Source organism: Myotis nattereri (assembly GCF_964212035.1).
Source record: "Myotis nattereri genome assembly, chromosome: 3".
Classification (NCBI taxonomy): Eukaryota; Metazoa; Chordata; class Mammalia; order Chiroptera; family Vespertilionidae; genus Myotis; species Myotis nattereri.
The window spans coordinates 90550209-90566637 of NC_138077.1; the positions used below are offsets into that span (position 1 = coordinate 90550209).

Consider the following 16429-nt stretch of genomic DNA (forward strand, 5'->3'; position numbering starts at 1 on the left):
TGTCTCAGCCACTAGACTACAGACTATAAACTCTATAAGGGCAGAAACTGTTTCCATCCTGTTCATTTGTATTTATAACACTGCCTTCAAACATTTATTTGTTGAAAAATAAATCAATGAATGAACAAGTTATGCTTACGCAAGCCAAAGAGTATGAAAAATAAAATGATTGTAAAAATTTACACACACATACACACAAACACAGATTAAATGCACAGAAAAACAAAATTGAACACAAAATTACACTTAATTCAGTCTACTTCCTAATAATAAAAATGACTAATGGAGCAACAATTTACTAGTTTTCAAAGCTGATGTATGGATGTAATTTCATGAGAAAAAAAATGTATGCCCCCAACTCAGATAACTACAAAATTAATTTATAAAACCTGTTGACAGCAAAAGAAAGATTCTGAAATGTATACAGTCATATGTATCAAAATAAAAATCTCTTTACATGTGTAAAAATTTTAAATACTGAATAATGCATGGTAGATATAAAAATTCAATTTTAGGAAAGGTATTTTAAGAGCACACAGTTAATGTAATAAAATATCCTGAGGGGGAAAGTGAAAAGAGAAAATAACATGCTATTCCTACATTTGCAATCATCCATAAGATCTTTCTACAATACATCACCAAAGAATGAATGTGGTGCCAATCCCTGAATCTGCAGCGCAGAAACTGAGCTGCAGGAGAAGTAACTTGCCCCAAGTGTCTAAAATAGTGGCATGGCTTAGATGAGAATTCAGGTCCTTTGATTCCTACTATTATGTCTTGCTGCTGCAAACATTCCCCCAAATCAAAGCCTGAAGTAGTCCAATGATATCACTTCCTCTACACAATAGAGAACTCACACTACAAAATAAAGAACACCCACCAGGCCAGCCTCATTACCACTTCCACACTGACTGTAGTTTGGCATAGCCGCTGCTTGTGTTCCACTCAAGAATCAGGAGTATCTATCACTCACTCTTTCTCTGTCACCAAATCACGTCCATTCTTCATCTTGGCACACCCAGGTTACAAAGGTCTTAGGAGAAACTATCCTTAATGCCTGATTGAATTTGCTGTAATTTAATACTAAAAGCATCATTAAAAGATACATATTATTAGTCTTCCCAACCTGTCCATACCCAACCTGCAAGCATAGTTGTTGCATTACGAAATTACTTTTTTGCTATCATATCCTTCAAAAATAATCTGTTCTGCTTTATTGGTAGTCTGAACTTGCATAGTCAATAGTTTGGAAAAGCAAAACAAAACATTAAAACAAATAGGACTTTATGACCTATACCAGATATCTAAAATATATATGAACTTATTTCTCTACCCATATCTTTATCTTAGGTATGCCATGGAAGTGAAAAGATATGGCGAAATGAAGCTTCACCACACCATTAGTCTTATCTCACCCATAGCACTTCTATGTTAAAAAATAAAGCAGAATATATTGACTCAACAATATATTCATAAATGTTATTGAACACACTAGGGGCCCAGTGCATGAATTTGTGCACCTTTAAAGGAACTGCGGGCCATGAGGCTGCAGTGGGCACAGGGGCAGGTCTCGGTCCATCCTCCATGCTCCCGCCACAGCACCAGGTGCTGTCTGCAGGCAGCCCCATTCCCACTACTGCCACTCCCACACACTGACGGCACAGGGCTATTGGGGCCTGTGCCAGCAGTGGGTGCAAGCAGCAGCTGCTGCCCTGATCACCCCTCAGGAGCAGGGGGAGGTGAAGCCCTCAGGGGCTATGGGGGCCAGCAGCCGCCGCTCGTACCTGCTGACAGCGCCAAGAGATCGGGACCTCGGGACCGGTGCTGGGCGCCAGCTGCAGGTGCAAATGGGGCCGGCGCTGGCAGTGGGTGAGAGCGGGGCTGTCACTGGCAGCGGGTGTGAGAGGTGGATGCTGCCCCAATTGCCCCTCAGGAGCAGGGAGAGGTGGAGAAGCCCTGAGGGGCGATCAGAGCCAGCTGTTGCTGCTTGCACCTGCTGACAGCGTTGAGTGATTGGGGCCAGCACCAGCAGCAGGTGCAAGTGCCAGGTGGGACCGCAGCATGAGGGAGCAAAGAATCTTCAGCAACCACCAGAGGCTTGCCCTAATGACAGTGACCAGTGCCCCGCCTTGGTCTGGCGCCCTGGCTCACCTGCTCCACCATCCCGCCACAGCCCATGCCCGCCATATCCTGTGCTCTGCCGCCTGCTGATGATGACCACCATGTTCCGTGCATGACCCTGTTGGTCAGTGCATGTCATAGCGACCGGTTGTTTGACTGTTAGGTTGTTATGCCGCTTGGTCTATTTGCACATTAGCCTTTCATTATATAGGATAACTTTTTTCATGCTAGTTAACATCAAATCTTTCTATAAAGACAATGCACTTAGTATAATGTCCTTCTGATGAATATTATGGGTATCATATTTAATATGGTAAAAGGACAAGAATGTTGGTCTGAAATGCTTTAGCATTTAAAGTAACAGGTAAGGTCCTTCTTATAGCAAATTGAAAAATCATTATGACTAAAAACATTGAAAAATATGAAGGTGTAACTCTTCCTCATATTTCTAGTATTTCAGGTACCATGTGGTTACACATAAAACATTAAAATATGCCATTTCTGCCTGGCTTGCATGGCTCAGTGGCTGAGCATCGACCTATGGACCAGGAGGTCATGGTTGGATTCAGGGTCAGGGCACATGCCTGAGTTGTGAGCTCGATCCCCAGTAGGGGATATGCAGGAGGCAGCCTATCAATGATTCTTGTTGATCATTGATGTTTTTATCTCTCTCTCCCTCTCCCTCTCTGATATCAATAAAATAATATTTTTAAATAAAATAAAATAAAATAAAGTATTTCATACCTAATAATAGATTTATAGGAATGTCCTCAATATAATGAATAGAATTATTTCAGTAACATACTGAAATAATTTTTTGTCACATCAAAACAGTAAAATAGTCAACAAAAATTGCTTCCCAAGCTACATTCCTTTTATTCACTAGGCTCTCGAAAGTTGATCAGCAAGAGTTAAACAGTCACTTTATACAGGAGGTTAATCTTCTGTGGTTGTTGTATCGTCCTGACACACTTTAACATAAAGCATGATATTACTAACAGAAGCTATAGGGGAGTGTAATTCTTAATATCAACTCCTTAAAGTGGCAATAATGCCTAATAAATTGAGCTCATTTAAACTACTTTATTTACTGAATATGTATTTCAGCATAAGGATGACACAATAATGTCAGCACCTGGCATCAGGTAAATCTTAAAGTTAGCCTATTTAATATCTTTTCAAATGCCAAGAGTCATGAAATAGTAAAAAAAAAAAAATCAGGAAAATTGATGTTTTAATTGGAAGAAAATCTAAATGACTTTTAAGAAAAGCTACATTTCACTGATAATTTTTAGGAAAAGCATTTGTAAAACACTTTCTGTGGAAATAGAGTCACTACAAATTATAGAAAGTCTTTTCTCCTTTGGCGTTCAGATCCCATTCCCAGCCTACCTCCCACTGTCCTTTAATATTAAAAAAGAAATAAATCAAATTCAGCCACAGAAAATGTGTCTCCAATCTCAGGAGTATGAGTAAGCATTAAAACACAAAACAAAATTAAAAGACAAACAAACAAACAAAAACACCACATCAGTATTTAGGATTTTCTTTAAAAGGCCTTTTAAATAAAAAAAAAAAAAGGATAAAACTCCCCCAGTTCCACTGAGAAGAATGTAGTCTAAATCTGTACTTCAGGGACTACTCAGAGAGTCTCTACCCTATAGCTTGGCAATAACAAAAGCAGGTCAATCCACACTGATAATCTGGCAGATCAAGGTCAGTTTGTAATTCCTCTTTGTTTATACATTTATCCAGAATTACCTGCTACCCTAAATAGAACAATAAGGTGATTTGGCTTCCTGTTTACCCAAAGTCGTCATCAGGAATATTTTTGAGGCTAGGATATAAATCTTTAGTAAGTGGTGGGGAGGGGGGGAGAGGGGGAAAGACAAGAGATTATAAAGCCCAGGGAAATTGGAGAGATCCAAAGCTGTGAGGCAAATGTTTTCAGTGCAAATTTGAACTGCCTACCGTAAGCGAAAGCAATGATTCCATGTTTTTGTGAAGGATGTCATTATTTATAATTGTTTGTGTTTCTTAGTATCTATTTGTGTCCTCTGTACATTACATACAAATGAAAATTCATTGCAAATATTTATTCTGTTCTTGTATACTGTATTGGCATTTTGGCAGTTCTAACATAAATTCTTAAGTATTATTTGGATCCAATTAAAGAGATGTGTCAAGATTAAATGGATTGGGAGAAAACTAATCAATCAGTGAATGAAAACATTGAGCAAAGGCACAGATCAGACACTGGATTAGGCCCTTGTGATAAAATGAAGGCTAAGACCCTGTACGTTAGGGGTTTATAGTCCAGGAGAAGAGACAGGTAGGTAAATACCAAACATTCCAAATATTGTAATAAAAATATACAAAGGGGTTTTAGAGATGATAGCATAGACAAAATAATGTTTAGTTCTCTTGTTAATTAAAAAGACATAAATGCTTAAAATAATTAATAAAAGGCAGATGGCATTATTTTGTCTACTAAAACAAATACATCAGATTCTGGTTAAAAAATATCATAATAAAAAGTCTCCTATGCATTCCTGGATACTAGTAACTATTAACATACCACTAATAATAATATGGCTTCAAAAATAATGCAATTGTATAAAATGAAATAAAAATTGGTTAAAATTGTTAGTGTATCAACTTATAAAATGTTTTTATCACAATAGTCATAAATAAAAGAAAGAATAACAGTTATATTTACTAATTAAACTCAAATTTTTGATATACTACACAGAGGAATACAAGTATGCCAAAGGTACAATTAATGAAAATACACCCTCAATCTCATGCAATGTAAGAAAACATCCTCCTTATAAATCGTGACATACTAAATGAGCCAATTCTTGTAGTTCTTCCTTCACAAATGAATTCCCTGTTTTAAAAAGATCTCTCTCTATCTCTCTCTCTCTCTCTCTCTCTCTCTCTCTCTCTCTCTCAGCCTCTCCCTCCTTTCCTTCCCTTTTTCCCTCCTTCCCTCCCTCTGCACAGGATGCTTGAGAATGAGTTCAATGTTTCTCTATACTGTCACAATTTTCCAAACTGCATTCAAATCAAAAACTTAAAATACAATGTCTCAAGTTTAGCAACACACTGACATTTGGCAGCCCATGAAGATCTCAGGCAATTAATATGATCTAAAAATCTATAGCCTAAAATAATAAGTAGGATAACTTTGAGATCCCACCATAGCAAAATGTGTTAATGGGCTAGTTAGGGAATAGAGTATTGATTTAGGAACAATTTCTGATTCTTCTTTTTGCTTGGGAGAGTGAAAGGAACGATCCCTATTCAGGATAAGAGATACACATATTCACTCATTATTGTACTTCATTCCCAGTGCAAGGAACTATTTAGAAATAACAGATACTGTATTATGTATCACAATGGTGAATTTCATTCTGCCTTGGCAGGGTAACTAGTAAGTGAAAATGTGAGTAACTGCTTGCTGTACTAGAGTCATAGCTATATAATTGCCTTCAGAAAAATCCTTCTCTGAATACCACCTACACATAAATACATGACACTGAATTTACAGCCAGACCCCTGTTCTATCCCACATGATCCCTGAAAAGGCTTTGAAATGAGGACATGTGCATAATTAAGGCACACTGAATATCACAGTACATGTAACAAACCAGAGTATTATGAATCCTTAGGGGAACCTCATAGAACTAATACATTTTCTAAAGAAAGCTGCACATGAGTAAAGAGAGCCTAAAATGCTAATTAGATCCTCTCAGTGAAAGCTATAGAAAAGTTGATTCTTGAATCCTGAAGTTGGGCACAGAATGGAACATTTGTATACAGAAAGACTGAAGAGAGAGAGAGAAAAAAAAGAATTTGACATCAAAGCCCCTCAATAGATGATTTATACAATTCACGAGAAAATAAATGAAGCAAAATAAAAATATAACAGTGGGAGAATTCCAAACCTCCTGAAAGGGTTAAGAATGAGAACTGATTTCCTATTAGAAAGGGATTATGTAACAACAGAGGGAAATAGTCAGCCTAGCATATGCTAATTTAGTAGGCTTTGCCAGGCATTTCTGTGTGTGTTTGGCTGGCTGTCTTATATTCTTTCCCTCCTCTTTTTGCCATTTTTAGTATGAGACGAAGGAGGCTGAACTCACACAATATGCAATAACAATAACAAAAACAAGTGAAAGCACATTGCACATGATTTAACCTTGCTACATAAAACATTGGGCACCTGCCTTGGAGGGTGAAAGGAAAAACGCCCACTCTGTGTGGTCAGTATATATGTCTTAGCAATACTCCCTCTCTTTATTCTCCATTCCCTGCGAATTTCTTTCAATGAGTCTTTCAGGTCGGTAGCATGGTCAGGAATGGGGGAGATTTTTTATCCCTGGAGAGTGTTAAGGAAGCCAAGTGTCTATTCAGACTTCAGCACATAAAGTAGATGGCAGTAAAGGAATGACGATTACATAAGACACTTATCACACATTTTATTTGATGTTAAATATAAATATTCTGATCATTTCTCATTGCAACCTAAATACTACTTCAGATTGAAAAGCAGGGGATGTATAAGGTGTGATCATGAACAGAAGGTACAGGTGTGATGAACATTTTCCCTAGGGGCATAGGACAAGCTAGTGTAATGCATGCATTTATTAAGAAAGTAAAAACAGGTTTTATGTACTATAAATCTTAGTCCTTGATGTTTCAGACAGGGTTTGAAAGACACTTGCATTTTTAAATGCACACAATTTTAACAAAGGCGCTAAAAATATTTCTTTACAAGAACAAATGAATTGGCTTTATAAATTATACCAAATCAATATAGCAGCTATACACTTAGCAGTCGGCAGCACAGCCTCGTTAGGAAGGTGCTTCCTCACTGTGTTCCCAAAGATGACTTTAGATAAACAATGTGCAGTTACTGTAAATAAACCATTGCCATGTATATAAATTTATTAGGGAGTCGATTTGACCTATAAAAGGACTTTTGTTTTCTTATGTGAAATATATTTGCACGACTTAAAACACACTCAGCTTTAAGACTTGATAGTCCTGAAAGTAAAGGAATGCTTATTCTTAGTTCCTAAACAATCCCTAATGACACGTCAATATCTAGCCCCCAGAGAAGCTGTTTCACTATTAGTTACCAGGGGTTTCCCCTCCAGCATTCAAATGGCTGAAATATAATTTAAATATTCTAGTGAAAACTATTTGCTGAGTCAGAAAGTGTTATCCCCAAAGTTGAATAATGACTGCCTTAATATTTACTTCAAAGTCCTCTAAAATAGAATGTGAATAATTAATGGCCAGCCCTGTCCCTGGCAGATCTCCTTGCAACCTCAGCCCTGGGTCTATTCAGGTAGCAGAGGTTCTCATCACTCAGTTTCATAAGCACAAAAGAAGGTCCAGAATAAAAGCTCAGCTCTACTGCAGATTCAGAAACTGTAAACCTGGCTTCTGTGTTTTTAAAGTAGAAAAGTTAACCATTGTTACAACCTAAGGAAATTTATTTTAAAAATAGACTTGTTAACGTTCATAAACAGGGTAAAAGAAAATAATGAGTGCAAACAAATTCTTGCCTTTTCCTTACACTTTATTCCTGGGAGCCCAAAACTCTGATTACTGATAAAATTATAAAGCGATCCTTCAGCCCCAAAAATAACTGTACAGTTTAAACTTGTATATATGTGCATATAGAGATAAATGATTGAGGAATATTTCTTTTTTCAATAATTACACCTCTGATTTTGGCATTAATATTTAACTGATACCTAATTTAGCAGAATATTTACTTTCCTAAATTTTAAATATGCTACATACTTTTAAGATGAAAATAATTTCATACCTGTTTAAAGAAACCCACTGAGCACATTTACAGAATCAACTGGTCTCATTTCTTGAATAAAAATTACATGCATAATATGTTCAATTATTTGTTCTGTAGCAAATGGAATCAAAATAAATAAAGCTGCATCAGTTACTGTTATCTGATAGGCTTCCATGATAGGCTACCCATAAAAATTGGTCCACTACTCTTACTTTTATTAAGGAACCTATTTTATGCTTTTGCCTTTGTGATAAATAATATTGTTCACAGTGGGAATATTCTCTACTAATTAGACATTAGCACAAATTCCATGTCATAACCCTAAATAAATTATATGAACATATACTGAATACTTAATCCCTATTTGTTTTAAAACTATTGTATTCTCATAATACAGGAAATGTTCCAGTAAGGAAAAAAAAAAAAAAGCCAAGAGAATGATTCCTTTCCTAGCCCAACATAGATTAGACCCACCACATGTAAACAACTGCATAGAAATCCTATTTTAACTTTGCTATTTATCTTCATTAAACTGACCCAGGTTCCTGATAGTTTTCACAAAAACTATTCATTTCACCATTCATTTGATGAAAATGATAATTGTTTTAGGATTTATTTATTACATTAATCTCTAAACAAAATAGGTGTTCTCTCATTTACTTGGTCATGAGCTCACGTGATTAGAAATACTTTCTGGATCATTTCTGGTTATAAAAGCTGAAGGTCGGTCGAGTCCACTACAGGCTGTGAAAGAGTCCCCATTTCACTCCTGCCCCAGGACTGCTTTCCTGTGTGTGTGTCTGCGCGCTGCAGAGCACATTAGGCCGAGATGCCATTTGCATCATCACACAGCAGGGGGCTTCAGCTGCCACTGCTCTAGGTTAATCCTCACCCACCTCCTTACACAAGGAATGTGCGGAAGATGCCCTTTTTTGGTACTACAAAACTGCACTCCAAAAATGCTTGACATTTTCAAATAAAATGGTGGCAATGAACTTGTCCTTTTAAATGTTTTAGGTTAAATCAGTAAATTTAAATCATGCCCTCCTTCAAAAAAATTTTTGTTTTCATGGAGTTTGCAATCTAATATAATGCAAAATATTTGGAGTTTGTAAAGAAAAAAAAAATGTGTCTGGAAACTAAATGTTAAAAACTGGTCAGACTGCATTCACTTACAAATTTATATCAAGAGCTATTGCTATGCTACTTTTCCATAGGCAAACTGCTTCCTAAATTAATATAGCTTATAAAATGTTAAAATTAACTCAAGTACATTATTTAACAAAGTATGAGTGCTGATATATTATGAAGAGAAGGGACGATTTAACTCCATCATAATTAGGACATACCTATTTTCAACTAAGCACTATTTATGATTCATCTACTAAATATAGAAGACGAAGGCTGAATAGGTAAGGCTTGGGGCTTGTCCTCAGGAAGCTCAAGTGAACAATCCCCTGGGCACCAGAGCCATTTTAGAGGGTGAACAACCCAGTGTCTTCCCATCATACAAAGGGTTTCTGACGTCAGCTGGAGAATTCTGCTTCCTTGGTTTGTGATTTCCTTTCACACTGTCCCCTCAGCCTGTTCAGCCAGCTGCTATGCAATGGACAATTTTACCCAGGAGGTTTACAAAGTGTATCAAAAGGAGAATTCTTCTTCAATAAATCTCATAGAATGCATGGTAGCACGATCAAATAAAACATCAATATGCCAGGCCTATGTTATAGTATTAATGTACCCAAAGTCCTTCCTAATAAATAAATCTTACTTGTCTCAATCATATAATACCCCATAGACTGCTTATTTTAAAAATAAAATTGATATAGTTTGATATTGATTTTAGGCCACTTTAAAATGCATGCTTAGGATGTCTTCCAACATTTTTGCACTTCCATTTGCTCTTGAAGTGATTTAAGTAATTTTTTCTTTAAGAAAAATGACATTTCAGTATGTAAATGTGGGGCAAATAGTATTCAAGTACCTTACTTCTAGTTGAGAAGGCAGGAAGAGGCCATCTCAGTTGATGCTTACCCTTGTCATATTAATTTCCCAGAGTTCTAACAGTTGTACAAATGGGGAGAAGACAATAAAGTAAGCTGCCATATCTTAATGCAAAGTTAGTCCAGAGAACCCTCATACTTGCAGGGAGATTTTCTTAATTACTGTCTGATGCTTTCTTAAGTTATAGTCATATACAGACTCTACTTTTCAAAGTCACAGCTATTAATCAAAAAAGGGTGGAGAGAGCTATTCCCAGGAGCTGCATTCAGTATTAAAGTTTGACAAGACTAAGGTTATTACATAGAGAGGTAAAAATAGTAGGAGAAACATGATTTTAGGAAGTATTAAGTCATCTATTTTATTTAATGTACATAGTGCATTTTATATTATAATGTGTTTTATAAAAATGTAAGAGAAAGATGCATGTTTCAATGTGTCTGGATCAGTTTCGTTCATCAGTTTATTTTGCTCATTAGATTCCACATATAAGTGAGATCATGTGATACTTGTCAGACTTATTTCATTTAGCATAATACTCCCCATGTACTTCAGAGGGAAAGGGTGGGAGTGGTGGGAAGAGATTAACCTAAGGACTTATATGCATATATACATAGCCCATGGGCAAACAATAGTACTGGGAAGGCCTGGGAGAGGGCAGGAAAGGGATGGAGGGGATCAAAGGAGGAAAGAAAGGGCATCTGTAATACTTTCAACAATAAAAAATTATATATATATATATATATATATATATATATATATATATATATATGAAGTTAATGACACATACACATACTCGGGCAAACAATATGTATGTCCAGTTGAACTTTAATTTGAAGATCTTTCTTTCTGAATATAATATACCATTTACCAGAATGTTCCAGGGCAAAAGAAAACACACAAATAAACAAAAAATTAACTAAAAAAACAAAAGTCCCAGGATTTGTGTCGGATGTGTTTTTGTATGAGATAAACTCTAAAAAGGAAATAAAGTTCTCAACAAAATTTGGGTCTATTTTCTGGTTATATTTTGCCCTGTCTCTTTTTCATCCTTTCTAGGACAGTTCCTGGTTCAACAAGACAGTCTCCATCTCTGCAGTGCCTCCTCGGGCATGGCAAGGGATGTAGCTTCTGCAAGGGTTAGCTATTGAACTGGATCTACTCTGCAGCCAAGAGAGGTCTTAGTTACAGGTGGCAAGCTTTTCACTCCTCGTTCTAAAGAAATTCATTTCTCTAACGGATTCCTTGCTCTTACCTCAGATTTTTCCTCTGTCGATGATGGAGGAAAAGGAAAAAATAGCTTAACACCAAATCAAATTTTTTCTAAGTAGTCTAATCCCAAGTTACACTTTAATCAGAAACATGTTCAGTTGCTAACCATTTATCTCATAAAGATCTATTGGGGATGAATTGATAGGTGTTTTAGAATTAAACGATTTAAGCTTTTTCTTTTTATTCATTTTTTTAATGCGTGATAGCATTGACTTGATTCTCACCATTGGCTTGTCATTCTACACATTAACAAGTCAGAAGATTGATTTTGCTTCTCAGAAAACGGAAAAAAAAATGGTGACATATAAAATAGTGAAAACACAGAGATATGTCCTAACGGGTCCTCTTCTATAAAATAAAGCATATTGCAAGAAAGTGGATAATAACACAAAGGATAAATAAATTGATTGGTATTAACTGAAGTAACCGGATACCATGATAGTGCTGACAAAACTAAAAATAAGAAGCTGTAGACTGCCCATAGTATTTGCCTAGTCATAACTGCTAGCAGGCAGAGCAGACTCCCCCTAGCCAAAGGCAGTTGCTCACTGTTGCCCCTACCACCCTGCCTTCCCTGCACACAGAAAAGACAGACCTGCTAAGTATTTCATCTGTGTCCTGGAAATAAGCTTTCCCTTTACAACCTCACCAAGTCCTAATAAAACAGTCGGGCGGTGGGAGAAACATAAGCCTGGGCCCCGAAGCAATGTTTTCAGACAAGACTAAGACAAGGAAGGCATGAGCAATTTGTTTGAGCAAGAACTGACAGTATCAACAAAGTGTGATGTGCCTGTGGAGCAGCGTTTGATAAATGGGAGGCAGCCATAAACATGAGAAGACAATCCAGTGGTGCTTTGCACCCCCTCCCCCTTCTAGGCTTTTTTTTTCTTCTTTAAATCCTCTCTCTCTTTTGGTGTATTAATATGGCCTGATCCGAGATGCTCACAAGTACACAGATATCACTGGGCTGGTGCTCTCTCCCTGGTTGCTGTATCGGACACTTATTTATTTATTTGGACCTGCTGCTGGTGCTGCTGCTGGTTGCAGTGGTGCATTTTCCCTGGCATACCCACATGCCTCCCACCCCACCCCCAGTTGGCTGTGAAAGCGACACTGTCTTAATCAGTGGTTTACATACTTAATAAAAGACACCCATGCCCTTAAAAAAAAGAGAGAGAGAGAGAATGCAGCTGATGGAATCTTCCGGGTAGAGAAAGTAAATCCTCCTCGGGCTGAGAGCGAGAGAGGCACGGGCAGACAGTTATTTCGCAGTGCACTGAATAGACAATTCTCAGGGAAATGTTGAAGGCAGAGAGGAGATGACCCCCAAGTGCAGTCCATTGCCCACACGCTCTATAATAAATAATCTTCGAGCCCCAGCCCGGCAGTGTGTGCAATGACGTGCTGGGGCCAGCTCACACAGATTGGCGAGGAAAACATATCCAGCGGTGTCGAATTTTCATCACAATCACCAAATTAACTGATTTCCCCACATAACACTCCTCTACCCGGCGTGGCGCGAGCACGGGAGCGCGCGCGAGCACACACACACACACACACACACACACTCGCGCGCGCGCGCACACACACACAGGCACACACACACACACACACACACACAGGGGCTGAGAAATCCAAGTTACTGAGAGGTGAAGCGGGGTCTCTGGGAGGGTGTCTCAGCACCGATTAGAAACCCAAGTAACGTGTCAGCCGGCTACCAGGGTTACTTGTGCGAGGGTGGGGGTGTGAGCGCTGGGAAATGGGACGAGCCAGCCTAAGCAGGAAGAATGGGCTGTCTGCCTTCTCGGGGATTACGGGCGTATGACATATCTGAAATTTACATCCAACATAAAATACACAAGATTGCCACAAAAATATTCTAAAGAATACCTCTGCAAGGTCAGCTAGTTAATTCGGGAAAATTCTGTCCACTAGCTCTTCTTTCATATTCATAAATATGCATACATAAAATACAGTCCCGGTCTGTATCCCGGAGGAGGATAGGAGAGAGGATGCATTCCAAGAACTTGCTGAAAGATGGTTCATTGACCTCATTTAAATCCTCCAAAGGCCAAGTGGGTTTTGCACGCCTGTGGGTCTACATGTGCTTTACTTTCACATTCCTTTTACCCAGAGACACATACATTTGATCAACTTATCTTTCCGCACATACACAAATAATGACAGAGGGGTTAGAGGTGGGCAAAGATTGAAGGAGAAATCAAGAGTCACCTAGCTTTAAAAAAAACCCTATCGACCATCCTTTCACATCCATTCTCCCCGAATCTCACACTCAAACCACAATCCCCACACGACTCCCTTCAAAGCAACAATCTTCCTCCTTACAGCCCCTGCCCGCTGAGCCCTAGAACGCCGCCTCCGCCTCCACCATCACCCCAAAGTGTGCTCTCCCCGTGCACTCCTCCTCCAAACGCCGCCGCTTATTTCCCCAGCAGCGCCGTCCTCCCGGTGCCCACAGACCCTCCCTCCCTCCTCCAAAAGCGCGTCTGGGGGACAGTGCACCTCAGCTCCCTGGTCCCTCCGCATCCAAACCCAGGGATTTGCATAATCACAGTGTTTTGTGCAGTTTCCCTCCACTGCGGTCCTAGGGGTGCTCACATTTTACGTGGAAGGGTAGCATTAATTACGGAAAGAAGCGGCAGAGAGCGGATGGAGAGGTCGGGAATCTAAGCGAAAACCCCGAGCAGAAAGTAACTGTTAGGATGCATATATTTCTTTACTGGGGGAAAAAAGGGGGAAAAAAAGAAAAAGAAAAGAAAACCACATGGACTGAATAATAAAAAGTCGGTTTGTTGATAAAGTGGCTTTGGGTCATTTAATTGTTTTCCCCCTTCTCTCCCTCCTCCCTCCCTCCCACCCCCCACCCCCGTTTATTCATTCATTCTGTCTTTTTCTCCTTTTTAAAAATCTTTCTTTTCTTTCGCTTTCTTCCTTTCGTTCGTTCTTCTTCTTTTTTTTTTAAATCCCAAACACAGCCCCCTCTCTTGCTAGGTGAATGACAAGTCTCACAACACATCCCCCCGCCGCCCCCCACACCCCCGGGATGTTATTGCAATGCACACGGTGCTGCCGCTGCTGCTGTTCTCGCCTCTCGCCGTCTCGGTAGCTCGCTCCCAGACTCTCACTCACTTTTTAAAGACACAGGATATGATGATGGTGGGAAGCAGGGGAAGGAGAAAGGCGACCCGAAAGGAGGGAGGTTAAAGAGATGACAAGAGATGGAGAGGGTCGGTCAGGAGCGTGATGTGGGAAGTGGCTGGTGGGTGGTGGTGAGAGGGTGGAATGTTCAGAAAAGGCACAAGTTGCCAGCCAAAAGGCGTAGGAAGGGGGGTGGTGGTGGCGGCGGGGATGGAGTGAGAAATATAGGAAGCTCAGGTGAATGGAAAGGCGAAAGGTGCCGCGTGAGGGGCTGACAGCTGGGAGAGCGGGGCTGAGCCAGCGGTAGATCCGAGGGGCTGGAGCAAACTGCCACTGCCCCCTGCTGCACAGGGGAGTAGGGGGAGGGGGTGGGCATCTCTGGGGACCGGGGGACCGAAGTGGGGAGAGTGGAAATATGGGGTGGAGTGGGGATGATGGGGAATGGGCGTGAAGTTGATGCTCCCCGGCGGGGCGGGGATTACCTTGTAGTAGGAGCCCGCAGACACTGTAGAAGCGGAGAACGGCGCTTCGTTTCCAAATCATGGTCCCTTCTCTAAAGGGTCGGGGAAGGAACCAGGGGGCAAGGATCTGCTGGTGAGCGGGGCAACGGAGTGCAGGGCTGCGCCGGTGTCCTCCTCGCGGTGCCCGCCGGACCCACGGTCCCCGCTGCTGCGGTATTCGAACCCGCGGACGCGGATCGGCGGCAGCAGAAGCGGCAGCGGCGAAGCACCCGCAGACCCGCAGAATGGGGTTGCGGTGGGCGAAATAGTTTCCTCTCGTCCTCCTGCTGCTGGTGGTGCAGCCGCGACAGCCCGTCTGCTAGGCACGGGGTCGGGGCTCGCCTTCCTCTCGGCGCGCACAGCAAGTCCGAGCTCCTGCCGGGGCTGCCCGAGCAGGTGGTGCAGGGATGCCGGGGTGTCGGAAAAGGTGCGTACGAGGGCTGCAAGGAGTGGGTAGGTCACGGCAGGGAGGGGCGGAGGGAGAGGGGGTGCATGCAAGCAGCAGCCGCCGCACGCGCTCGGGGTGTCTCGGGGTCCTGGGAGGGGAGATGGGAGCAGTGGAAGCAGCTCTAGCGGCGGCGGCGGCGGCTCCCGGATGCTCCGGCTGCAGCGGCGGCGGCGGCGGCGGCGGCGGCGGCGGCGGCGGCGGCGGCGGCGGCTGAGGCGGCAGCGGCGGCAGCAGCAGCGGCAGCTCTACCGCGCACTAGACACAAGGGCAAGCTCAGCGCCGCGGAGGCCCCGCCCTCATCCTGGCCAGACAGACACCGCCCCCTGACCAATGGAAACGCACCCGCCCCCCGGTCCTGGCCAGTGAGAGGAAGGGCTGGGTGGAGACAAGCGCCGGGAAAAACAAACAGGCTTCTCAAGGACCCTTCGGGCAGGAAGAACTGAAGCCCCCATTCACACACCCCTGGCGGGTCTCACACCCTCAGAGATGTCTCGTCCTAAAACTTGCAGAAAAGACAGCCGTCTTCATGAATCATGGCTTTGCACTTGGGAAGGGTTCAGCCAATCGTCACCACGAGGGGGCGGGGTTAGCCGTGTCCCCAGCAGGTTCTGGAATCCTTGGTGCCTGGGACAAGTCCTGGGTGCGAAGTTCTTTTGCGCATTTGGACTCCCTAGAGCAGATGGTGACTGCACCTGCCCACTCACCAGCTGCAGTACCATTCTCTGACGCTCCCAGCAGCAAAAGGGAAAATTGCAGAGGGCGTGGGAGATGCTAAGTATAACTGGGACTGGCACACCTACTGCCTGCAAGAACTTGTGTGGAGGGAAGGAACAAGTTAGGGGTGGAGGAAATTATTTTGTTGTTGTTGTTGTTGTTGTTCTCCAGAGTTTTGACTTAGTCTAGGCATACATCTCATTAAAGCCTCATTAGTGGGTGACAGTATCAGTCGTTACTAGGATCAGGCAGACCCTGGTTCATGTACCATACTGTCTCTTCTTGCTCCATAATGTTTGATAATTTTACTTGGACGATTAAACCTGAAGCCTCCTCAACTATAAACAGGGATAATAATAGTACTTAACTCCGAGTTATAGGGATTAG

The 16429-nt window shown here is 41.5% G+C and overlaps 1 protein-coding gene across 4 annotated transcripts in view; it reads right to left on the reverse strand.

Annotated features, from left to right (window-relative positions):
- The window catches only part of CADM2 (cell adhesion molecule 2), a 1196033-nt gene extending 1180214 nt beyond the window's left edge, over positions 1-15819 (reverse strand). For 2 of the 4 annotated variants that reach the window (XM_081086797.1, XM_081086795.1), the window contains exon 1: positions 14863-15819. In XM_081086797.1, coding sequence (XP_080942923.1) covers positions 14863-14923 — 61 coding nt within the window. In that variant the 5' untranslated portion in view covers positions 14924-15819. The remainder of the gene's footprint in view (positions 1-14862) is intronic. The other 2 variants (XM_081086798.1, XM_081086796.1) reach the window with 1 other exon arrangement.
- Positions 15820-16429: the final 610 nt, after the last annotated feature.